This window comes from Asterias rubens, unplaced genomic scaffold (genome assembly GCF_902459465.1).
Source record: "Asterias rubens unplaced genomic scaffold, eAstRub1.3, whole genome shotgun sequence".
NCBI lineage: Eukaryota > Metazoa > Echinodermata > Asteroidea > Forcipulatida > Asteriidae > Asterias > Asterias rubens.
Genome location: NW_022985697.1, coordinates 21,741 through 33,253, shown reverse-complemented (window position 1 = coordinate 33,253; position 11,513 = coordinate 21,741). Strand labels below are relative to the sequence as shown.

General features: G+C 39.1%; 1 protein-coding gene across 1 annotated transcript; it reads right to left on the bottom strand.

Moving 5' to 3' along the window:
* Positions 1 to 6: 6 nt before the first annotated feature.
* Positions 7 to 11,468, bottom strand: LOC117305720 (glutarate-semialdehyde dehydrogenase-like). Its single transcript, XM_033790594.1, has 9 exons — positions 11,196 to 11,468; positions 10,230 to 10,664; positions 9,005 to 9,175; positions 8,226 to 8,342; positions 7,311 to 7,454; positions 5,975 to 6,118; positions 3,592 to 3,747; positions 3,227 to 3,396; positions 7 to 2,631 (listed from the first exon to the last, which is right to left on the bottom strand). Exons 2-9 carry the CDS (start codon positions 10,623 to 10,625, stop codon positions 2,367 to 2,369), a joined length of 1,563 nt encoding a protein of 520 aa, XP_033646485.1. The 5' UTR covers positions 10,626 to 10,664; positions 11,196 to 11,468; the 3' UTR covers positions 7 to 2,366.
* Positions 11,469 to 11,513: the final 45 nt, after the last annotated feature.

The window sequence follows — 11,513 nt, the reverse complement described above, 5'->3', positions numbered from 1 at the left end:
GTGCATAACAATATGCTTGTTTAGGGGCCATTTATTTGCTAGTTCACACAACCAGTCTTTATATCACATATTATTACATCACCATGTGACCAGTCTTGGACCAATCGGAGTGCATATACAATCTCTGGGGGATTTATTAATTACAAATACATTGTGATAGAGGTCATTTCACTCCTTAAAACCAGGCTATATTAAACTGTTGTCACATCCCACACAAACAGATCCTTCTCATTTGATTGGTGGAAAACAAATCATATGACATCAATTATTTTGCTACGTAGTTACTGGTGCAATCTTCAGAATTAAAAGGCAGGGTAAACTTCTGGTAGTTATCAAAGAATAGTACCCTTGTTTGGTGTTTCCCAACAAATACATACAATATTTGGCTCACCAATTTTTCATAAAAAAACCCACCCTCGTTGCAAAGAATGAAGTTACTTCAGATGCCTGAAAAAGGCTTCATCCCTGAAGCCATCGTTAGATTCAATTTTGTGGTGAAATAATTACCCCATTCTCAAAAAGTACATAACTTCAAATGGGAAGTTTGATAACATTAACAGCTCTCCAGTGCTCTTTAACAAGTACGGTTTTAGGATACTTAATTTTTGAAAGTAAATAACAAAAACTATGTTTTTCTTAATGAGATAAATATTGCTTTCAACACAAGGTCCGCGGCCACTTCGAGGTGTGAGCTACAATGACTGATTTGGGCTGCCGACCCAAATCAACTGTCACCAGGGGCATGCTGCCAGCTACTCCTGGTGCTGAAACAGGGTTACCTCCTTCACAGAATACAGGGTAATAAGCATTGGTATGAAACATTAGAATGCACTACCTTTGACAATTATGGTAATAAGTGTATTTCTCAAGGGCACAAGTGTCATGACCTTTGAACCCACACTCTGCTGCTGACACCAAAAGCTTGGGCTCCATGAACTAGGCATACGCCCATCCAATATCATTAACCATTGGACTTACACCCATCCAATAACAATAACTATTGGAAGCATCCCAGTGTAGATTCCAAACTAATTGTTACCCGGTTGTATTTTCAGGGTTGAGAAGATTGATGTCTTCATGGAGTCACCATATTGTTAAGGGTTTTAGATCTATGAGTGGTGTGGATGCGATTCGGTGTCCTTTTTTGTGTTTGTTGTAAACACAAAGTAAAATGACAAGGATTTATATAATATAACATAAACATCGCATTCATTTGTTGTTGTTAATCATCGCAGAACATAATCACTTTACCTTGCTTGGCCTTATGAAATGGAATAGCTTAGATTAAATCTTCTGAATATATTTTGCAACAATGCATCCAATAGCTTCCAATATTTGATTTGATAGATTGATAATTTCATTTTTAGTTACTGAATAATTGCGCCAATGTTTTGTAATTGTGGCTGCTGCAAACAGCTGGAAGTGGAATGTGCTGTAAGTAATAAACAGCTGGAATTTAAATGTTTATTGGACCAATCATTCAGCAGGATCTATAATAAATATTAAGTGTGTCCCTCGATGGTCGTCTGTTCTTTGATTACAATGCAATAAACACCTTAGGACAATTATCATACAAGTAAAAATTAAAAGAATACATACGAATTCAGAGTTCTATACAATTTGTTTGTAATTTACAATCATGATAGTTGAAATCTCCCTTTAAATTAGGCCTTGGTGACTTCGGCGACTAGTGTAGTCGTCCTGACTATTGATTGCTTAGTCGAGTCAGGACTATTGATTATTTAGCCGAGTTGCAACTACTGTTTTTCAACTACACAATTAAACGTGCTGCCACGATTACTACAAAATAGTCGCAACTTCTAAAAAGGGCCGGGTGACTAGTGCGACTATTGATTGCGTAGTCAAGTCGCAAATACCGTTTTTCAACTACTCGATTAATTGTGCTGCACGACTTAGTAGTCGTGTAGTACTACAACAAAAAGTTGCGACTACTTCAAAAACAGTCGCGAATACCTGTTTGAAGAAACAATTGTGTCGCTATTGACTATACACGACAAAAGTCAAAACACATTCAGACATCAGTGACACAATCCTTCAAACGTTTTTAGCATGAATTTTACTATCATGCATCAGCAGCAAACATTGCCATAATGCATCTTGAGAATTAAAAATTAGTCGCCACTAAAGTGGTAGTCAGGACTATTTGAGGTACTTCTAGTGTAGTGTAGAAAATTTGCCCAGGCCTACTTTACATGGCATTTATTTTTGTCTGTAGAAAATTTGCCGGAAGATCTTTCAGATTCGGGTCAAATAATCTTGTTCAGGCAAGTGGATAAGCAATGAATTCTCCATCTTTGGTTGAATATACTTTGGTTGAGTACCGGTATACTTTGGCTGTAAGAGACTCAAATTCCCCCGAAACAGGCATATTTAATATCCAGATATTCATTAATCCCATACTTGGATCCTTCGGTTCCTAATCCCGACTGCTTAATCCCGGTGAATGCTCCAGCCTCAGACGACACCAGACCCTCGTTAATACCCACAATGCCAAACTCAAGTTTCTCAGCGACTCTCCATATCTGGCCGATGTCGTTGGAGTAGAAGTAGCTGGCTAAACCAGAATCAGTTGAGTTAGCCATGATCAAAGCCTCCTCCTCCGTTGTGAACCTTCACAACAACAAAAAGTTCAAGGATTTCAACTTCAGATATCAATATCGGGTCAATTTACGCTCCCATATAAAAGAGTCCTCCTCTCCCACTATGTAACACAGCTTTTTCTCTACTTGTCTATTGAGTTTTGTCGTCTTCAGTTAGCTTGGTTTTATATTCATTGTACTTAGTCTGCCTTGTTCTGGTTTCTTCTTCGCTGTTTGATTGTCTGTATAAAGGCTGTTGTCTACAAGCCTCGGCTTACTTGAACAGCCTCATGTTCTCGCTCCTCTCATGTACATAGTTATTCCTAGTTGTTTACTTATTATTTGCTTTAACATTATATTTTTATTGTATACTTTTGTGCACTTTCGATTTTGTAACATTTCTATGTCCTGTTTAATTCTCATATTTGTTCTTTTTTTCCAACGAGAGTATGGAATAAACCTACCACTGACTATAAACCAAGAGGGAAACTGACTGGGTAAATTTAAATGATTGGGGTTGAACAGAGACAAACTGAGTAGAGTGGGACTAGAACCAACGACCTCCAGATTAACGTGCCGGAGCTTTACCAACAATTTCTAACATTCTTAATAAATGGATACTTTACCTGATGACGGGCGCAAGAGGTCCAAATGTCTCCTCAGAACAGACCAATGCATCCTTAGGGACATCAGTCAAAAGAGTTGGCTCAAAGAACGAACGGCCGAGTTGGTGTCTCTTTCCTCCAATGATGAGCTGAGCTCCTTTCGACACCGCATCGTTTACATGTTTTTCAACCTGATTGTGTTCCACAGAAAATTTGAGAAAATAAAATTAGTTGTTTCTTACCAGCCAAAATGACATGTCTCCTTCGAGAAAGACTCTGCAGGCAATCGAGAATTTTCGTTGACTCACCCGGCGGGCGAGTGAACAAAAAAGTTAAGGGAAATCCCTGTGTGGAATTGGCCATCAATTTAACGTGGATTGCATTACCTTTTCCGCAGCTCTGTCATTAATCAGTGGTCCTTGGGTGACCCCAGGCTGCATCCCATCTCCAACAACTAACTGACTGATCTTATCTCTAAGTTTACCACAGAATTCATCATAGACTCCATCCTGTACAAGGAGGCGATTTGCGCATACGCAGGTCTGTGTGTGAAACAAACAGTAAAAAAAATGTTTTATTAGACATAGGTAAGGTAAGGTAAGGTAAGGTAAGGTAAGGATATTTTATTTTTCATCCATACTCAGGTTGGAATTGTTATAAAAATACATTAAAAGTTATGAAATACATCACACAAACTTTAAAGGAACATTACAGAAGTTGTAAAAGAAAACAAGTGAAGATCACAGATTTACAGACAACTTACACGGTCTAATGATGATGAGAGTAGTCAAACATCCCTTGAAATAATTCTTTCTGAACTGTCATACTTGATGAGAAATAAATTAAACTAACTTCCTGTTTGGAAAGTATCGCTCAGTAAACATTAAAAAAAAAATGCATAATGTGCAATTGGTTTTTCACTATTTTCTTGTGACCCAGATGGCCGATTGATCTCAAACTTCTACAGGTTTGTGTGTTTATGTATATGGTGGATTACATGAAGCAAACTTTATTCCAAACATAGAGTTATATACAAGAGCTAGAGGGTGACAGGCCCTAATAGTTACGGGGCCCATCATTTTGCCCATGACAAACAACACCATCAAAATGGCTGCGGCAGCAGTAATCAAAGCAATAAAGGGAGAATTACTCCTTTCTGGTTATTAAAATAAGCCTAAAATATAATATTTTACTTGAGAAGGGCTGATTAGCTGATTTTTATATTTGTACAGCGCTTTGAGGCGTTGCATTAGGCGCTTTATAAATGTTCTTTAATTATTCATTATTATTATTATTAGGACCTGAGTTTGCTTTAGTCTGAAAGCAACTTGTGCGACAAGTGTGTTGTATCCAGCACAACCTCGCAACCAATTGAGCCCAAATCTTCACAGGTGTGTTATTTTAAATGCATGTTGAGATACACCTACTGAGAAGACTGGTCTGAGCTAACTACCAAAGGTGTCCAGTGCCTATAAGTGTTATTATTGTAAAACACAAGACTGTCGTTTTTGTACAGTAAGTTGACTGGCCCGACACTCAAATGACTGGCCATGAGCCAGCGGTCTAGTATTTGATTCGAACCCTGGGAATAGACCAGCTCTACTGACATTCATTGACAGTCCATACATGTATGACTTTTGATTCCACAGTGTAAAGAATTACTCTTGATACTACAAAAGATGTTGATACAATGTGTACGAGCTAATGTCTGGAACATCGTTATAGTGGTGTGTTTCAAAATACCAATGAAATGAAAGACCAAAATTCTGTTATATTGCAGTATGGACAGGCTGTAAATATCAAAGGGCAGTTTTACAATTCTTTCGATCAATGACTGAGCAATGAATAAAAAATTTTTACAAAGTGGTCCCAAAATATATGAACAGATGCCAGACTTGCACGGTCTAAATAAAAAGCTTGCTTGAACAAAGCGGTTATATTGCAGTATAGACAGACCATAATATCAAAAGGTACTTTTACAATTTCAACACCAACGTCAAATTGAGGGCGAGAAGCTTTTTGATAGGACATGAAAAACACACAAGCAAGGAGTAAAGTGTTTACAAAGTTGTCTCACAATATTTTGGAATAGATTGGAGACTTACAATCTAAACAAAAGCTTGCCTGAACCATTTAATATTTATAAGAATACAGCGCATTTCACAATAACCGTCTCAATGCACTTTACATTAGTGCCCTGGTTATTATGCCAACATCGTCCCTTTAATCTTTCTCAGCTCCATGGAGGAGTATACAACCTACACTTGACTGTCTCTAATGTCTGAAGTTTTATAATTATGTGCAGTATCCTGCGACTAAGCAACATGCTTTTAGCCTGGTTCACACTTCCTGCGAATGCGAATGCGATATGAATTCCGACGTCACAACTGAGTAATGAGTAATTCCCATCAGTTGACTTGTGCTCAAAACTCCTGCGAAACATTTGCTGTGAAAACTGAGATGTGGCGTCAAAATTCGTATCGCATTCGCAATAGACAGATCCATTAAACTCTGCTTCATTGCGTATTGACCAATCACAACCCATTGCAGCGCCAAAAAGTCCGACACTATAAAGTCTGACATGCGTGCGCGTATGCTTAGTGCGCGGCAGAGCTAAGCAGAATGGCATTGGAGAGGCTGACGTGTTCCTGCTCACCCGTGCGCCGTGGGCAGAGCCTAATGGATCGGTGTATTTCAGGCAGTATGAAGTAGCGTCGACTGGGAGTGGATCTCAAAGAGCTACAAATTCCATGCTTGATAGGCACTTACCTGCCCGTTGCCTCGGAATTTACTGGCAATAGCTCCAGCAACAGCATCATCCACTGAGGCTGAATCAAAGACAATGAAGGGAGCATTACCACCTAGCTCCATCGAGGCTCGTTTGACGGTACTTGCAGATTGCTCAAGGAGGATCTAGTTGGAAGAACAATTCCAGAGATTTTAACAAAATTAAAAATTTTAAAGGAACACGTTGCCTTGGATCGGACGAGTTGGCCACTAAAAAGCGTTTGTAACTGTATGTTATGAAATGCATATGGAATAGAAAGACGTTTTAAAAGTAGAATACAATGATCCACACAAATTTGCCTCGAAATTACACGGTTGTCTTATTACTTTGCAAACTAACACGGTCGGCCATTTATAGGAGTCAAATATTTGACTCCCATAAATGGCCGAACATTTTAGTTGACGCGGTAAAAGGAAAACCAACTTTGAGGCATGTTTGTGTGAATCATTATATTCTACTTTGCATTTAATAACAAACGGTTACAAATGCTTTTCAAAGACCAATTTGACCGATCCAAGGCACTGTGTTCTTTTAACACTTGAACACAAGGCTAAATGTTCACTCAAGTTCACATTCTGAAAGATAGCGTCATTGATTGGTAAACACTCCAAATATTATAAAGCTTACTTTCAGAGTAGTGCAGCTGTTGGTCCATGTAATATAAACTATTTTGAGGATGGATTTCCCCCTTTGAAGTTTTTTGGTTTGGAAAATTGATTGGTTTGAGAGTCAATTGGTTTGAATTGAACAAAGACAAACTTCCTGGATTAACGTGCCGGCACTCTACCAACTGTTATCTAGCCCTACTACTGGTGGTCTCCCTATTTTGTCAATACTTTTGATTAGGGGTGCCAGTCAGAACAAATTTTTCGGAGAACTTCAAAATACGCAAAATGAAGAAAATGATTTTAAACCCATACAGGTTGGTAGTGATTTTAGAACTCTTTTGGAAGTACTGGGCCGTGGTTAAGAGCACCGAATGCAAACTCTGATGTTTCTGATCAGAAGAGTGTGGGTTCGAATCCCAGTCGTGACACAGTTGGTCCTGTGTGTTGTGTAAAGCACATAAAAGAATCGAGTGTACTTATTGAAAAGAGCAGGGATTCACCCCTATGTTCCTGGTTTGATTGGCAGCATATTGCACCACAGCACCGTGTAAACCGTTACATGGTGCTATGTAAAAGAAGTAGATCTCATAACTCAAATGTAGTCCAATATACCATGCAGAAAAATACTGTATGTTTAAGCGCTTTAAGACACCCTTCGGGTGTATAAAGCGCGACATAAACCGATTATTATTATTATTATTATTATTACCTTCCCTACGGCAGTGGAGCCTGTGAAGGATATCTTAGCCACTAAGGGGCTCTTGCAGAGGTGTTTACCAACTTGAGAAACATTACTTCTGGAGCAGGTCACAACGTTGACGACCCCTGGTGGGACTCCAGCCTCTTCTGCAATCTGCAGCAAGATGAAGGAAATGATCATCAAAAGTGTTGACCGGGGGTTGCAATGCACACAGCTTTAATGACACAAGAATACAAAAAAAATGGCTTTTCTATCCCTTGTCCGGAGCTTTATTTACACTCAACAAGCACTGTTTTTTACATGAGGGAGAAGGCTTAAGCCAGAGGACGCCCTCTTTGGCGAGCAGGTCCCCGATCGCCCTGCAGGGGCCGCCAGTGGTGCTCCGCCAGAGAGTCGTGCTGTCGCCCCCTACCGGTCGATAGAGAATGCTGTTGTTGCATTATATTCTTTGGCCAACATCCCTCCTAACACCCACATTTGGTGAACACTGCACCCCTGATTTTGTTTTATGAGATATCCCCGAATGTTCACGTCAAGTTGAGGGCAACACTTAACTGATTTAGCCTGTCGATCAAAATAAATGTCACCGCCTACTCCTCAAGCTGAAACAGAGTTACCCCTTTCACATCAGTCAGGATGTAGGAATGGGTAACATTCACATGAAAGCTTGGGAGCGTGAAAGCTTGCTAGGTACGAAGCCTACCTAAGAGTACAAACATTTATCTTTGGTTTTGCAAGCAATCTGGTTTATCTCATTTTCTGATGAATTTGAAGTTATAAAATATAATAATAAAACAAATACAAAAATAATATTGATTTTTACTTATTTATTTTGTTAATATCTTTTTTTTATGGGTTAATGGGGTTCAAAACAAAAAAGAATTTCCCGATTAAAAAGGGAGAAATTCCATCCCTGTAACTTACAGCAGCCAATGCTAGAGCAGACAGTGGGGTATCCTCAGCAGGTTTTATAACAGCCGTACAGCCAGCAGCCAGGGCAGCTCCTAGCTTCCTTGTTATCATGGCATTGGGAAAATTCCACTGAATAAGAGAACAATTTAAAGGATCGTTACAGAATTGGTATGACAAAAATCATGAAGATCACAGGTTTACATATGGTCTAATGATGATGATAGTTGAAAACTTCCCTTGAAATATTTCTGTCTGAAATGTCATAATGAAATGTCATAATAAATAATCTAACTTCGCGTTTGGAGTTTATCGCTCAGTGAGCGTTTTATTCATTTTGATTATTTGGCATTGATGCAATGCAAAATTTGTAATCGTTTTTTCACTATTCTCTCGTGACCCAGAGTGGCCGATCGATTTCAAACTTCTACAGGTTGGTGAGTTTATGTATATGGTGGATTACATAAAGTGTTTACACTGCCAGCAACTGTTTTGTTAGCAAAAACCAATTCTGTAATGTTCCTTTAATTGGTCGTCGAAGTTGCGAAAGAATAATGGAAGAATACAACTCCCTTGTTGCACAAGTTGTGTGCTTTCAGAGTCCTTGAACTTGAGACCTCAGCTGAGGTCTTGAATTAAATTCAAATACTTCAGTGTCAAATTACCTACAATGTTTTATACTATCAAAAACTCCATTACTCGTTACCAAGTTTTATGCTAATAATTATTTTGAGTAATTATCAAGTGCCCAGTGCCTTTAAAGTGAAAAAAAATAAATCTTTAGTTAAACTCACGGGTGTGATCATGGCTGCCACGCCCACGGGTTGTTTCATGTGCAACATGCGTTTACTCTTGGTCATAGTCGGTACAATATCACCATAGCAGCGCTTGCCTTCTTCTGCAAACCACTCAAAGAAAGAGGCACCGTAGGTAATTTCTCCCATTGCTTCAGCGAGAGGTTTACCCTGAAATACAAAAGGAGAAAACAAAAAAGGAAAGATTGGTGATTTTCATAACACTTGCTCTAATTATAGACTGTTCCTATGAAGGATAACGACATGCCCTTGTCTTATTGGACCAATGATTTAAGTGGATAAACATTTGTAATAATTTAAGTAATAATTCTAACAGTTATAAGGATTTTTATATCACGTATATCCGTCACTCAGTGACGCCCAAGGCGCTTAAATAACAAACCGTATTTTCCTGAAAGCTATGTGGACTACTCTTGAATTACAAGACCTACTCCTTTTACATAGTATTATGTAATGTTTTACAAGGTGCTGTGCTTCAATCTGCTGCCAACCAAACCAGGAACACCAGGGCGAGCCCCCTTCCTTTTTGTTACATGTGTTTCACAACACAAGGGACCAACAGCATTACGTCCCAACAAAAGGGGGTTAAGTGTCTTGCAGGTCTTGGTGATGAAGGTTTTTCAATTTCTGTGATACAATTGGTCTAAAAGTGACATAGTTTGTCAGCTACACAAACAGCAGCTAAATGTAACTGAATGGCAATGAACACCTTTGGTTATTGTCAAAGACCAGTCTTCTCACTTGGTGTACCTCAACATATGCATACAATAACAAACCTGTGAAAATTTGAACTCAATTGGTCGTCGAAGTTGCGAGATAATATGGAAGAAAAAAACACCCTTGTCGCACAAGTCTGCTTTCAGAATCATTGAATTCGGACCTCAGCCGAGGCAAATAGTTAAGTGAGACATTACTTCTTTCTAAAAAACTATGTTACTTCAGAGGGAACCGTTTCTCACAATGTTTTATGCTATCAACATCTCCCCATTACTTGTTACAAAGTAAGATTTATGCTAATAAATATTTTGAGTAATTACCAATAGTGTCCACTGCCTTTAAAGGTTTTCTCACAAACAATGATGAAGTTCACTTACAGTGTATGAGGCATCCTTGGTTTCATAGCAAAAATCATGAAATTTATTAACAACAAAAATAATACTCTTAAAAACTGAAACATGGTTTTTAAAGAGTTAAGATTTCTTACATTTTCAGCTGTGATAATTTTAGCCAACTCCTCCTGGTTAGTCATCATCAGATTGAACATCTTCCTACAGATGTCACTCCTCTCTTTAGCGGTCGTTTCTCGCCAGACCTGGAATGCTTGATACGCAGCTTTGATGGCATCCTCCGTCTCGGCTACCCCGAGGTCAGGAATGCGTCCAATCTCAACCCCATTGGCTGGATTGATCACCGGATAAGTATTTCCGTCGTTGCCGGACACCCAAGCGCCCCCGATGTACGCCTGATCGCGGTGAAGGCTTGCGTAGTCTCGTCTGGATCCAATCTGGGTTGTGACGGGTCTTGGGGACAAGCGCAGAAGAGCTGGTAGCCTAGAAGAGTGCTGCTTCATCAGCCGTACACAGGTCATGGAAGACTGCATTGTTGTCAAGTTTCTTGATAAGTTGTGTTGTGGAATTATCTGTAAAGACAATAATAATTATAATAGTCATAATATCAGTACTGCGTAATATAATTAAGGCACTGGACACTATATTGGTAATTACTCAAAATAATTGTTCAAATAAAAACTTACTTGCTGTACCAACAATGGAGATAGTATACAACATTGTGAAAAACAGCTCCCTCTGAAGTAACATAGTTTGTTGAGAAAGAAGTAATTTCTCACTAAAATGTTTGAATAATTTGAGACCTCAGTCAGCGACCTCAGTTGAAGCTTTTTGTTATTTCGGGCCTTTTTTGTGGCTGGGTGTTCTGAAAATCACAGCAAATTAACAACATATTTTCGCATCGCCAACTCAAACAATGGGTCTAGTGTACACTAAAAAAAAGCTAAAGACTAAAGAGCATGGATGCTGGAGCATGATCATGCTGGAGGTAGAAATTCAAATAGTATACTATTATAGTAAGCCGACGGTCTACACACAACACTGGTCTGTATGAATGAAGACGACAAAAAGTTAGTTAATAAATCTTTATATTCGGCCCTTACCCTGTAAAGTAAGACCAGAGGTACTTGTCCTTGTTGTCCTGTTGTCGTTGTTGTTGTTGCACGTATACACAGGACAGGGTACAGCACAGCACAGTACTTCACCAGACCTGGCGAACGACAGCTACCTGGTGTGTACACACACAGAGCAAGATGGATGTCACATGTGACAGCTGAATAAACAAACTGTAGTATTGGGTACGAGGCATCTGAAATCCCTTTGAAACGTGCGTGGTTGTCGACGGGTACCCTGAGCAGTTCACATTAACTCGTCCCCGTGTTAGCAAAACACAGTTATACTTCGTGCACCCTGGTATAGAC

Bases quoted from the DNA above. Each gene is read 5' to 3' on its own strand.
- LOC117305720 (XM_033790594.1), bottom strand. From the start codon at position 10,625: ATGCAGTCTTCCATGACCTGTGTACGGCTGATGAAGCAGCACTCTTCT. The intron at 9,176-10,229 runs GTAAGAAATCTT...TTTGTATTTCAG, and splicing joins AAATTATCACAGCTGAAAAT to GGTAAACCTCTCGCTGAAGC. The intron at 6,119-7,310 runs GTAATAATAATA...TCTTCCAACTAG, and splicing joins GCTCCACTGCCGTAGGGAAG to ATCCTCCTTGAGCAATCTGC.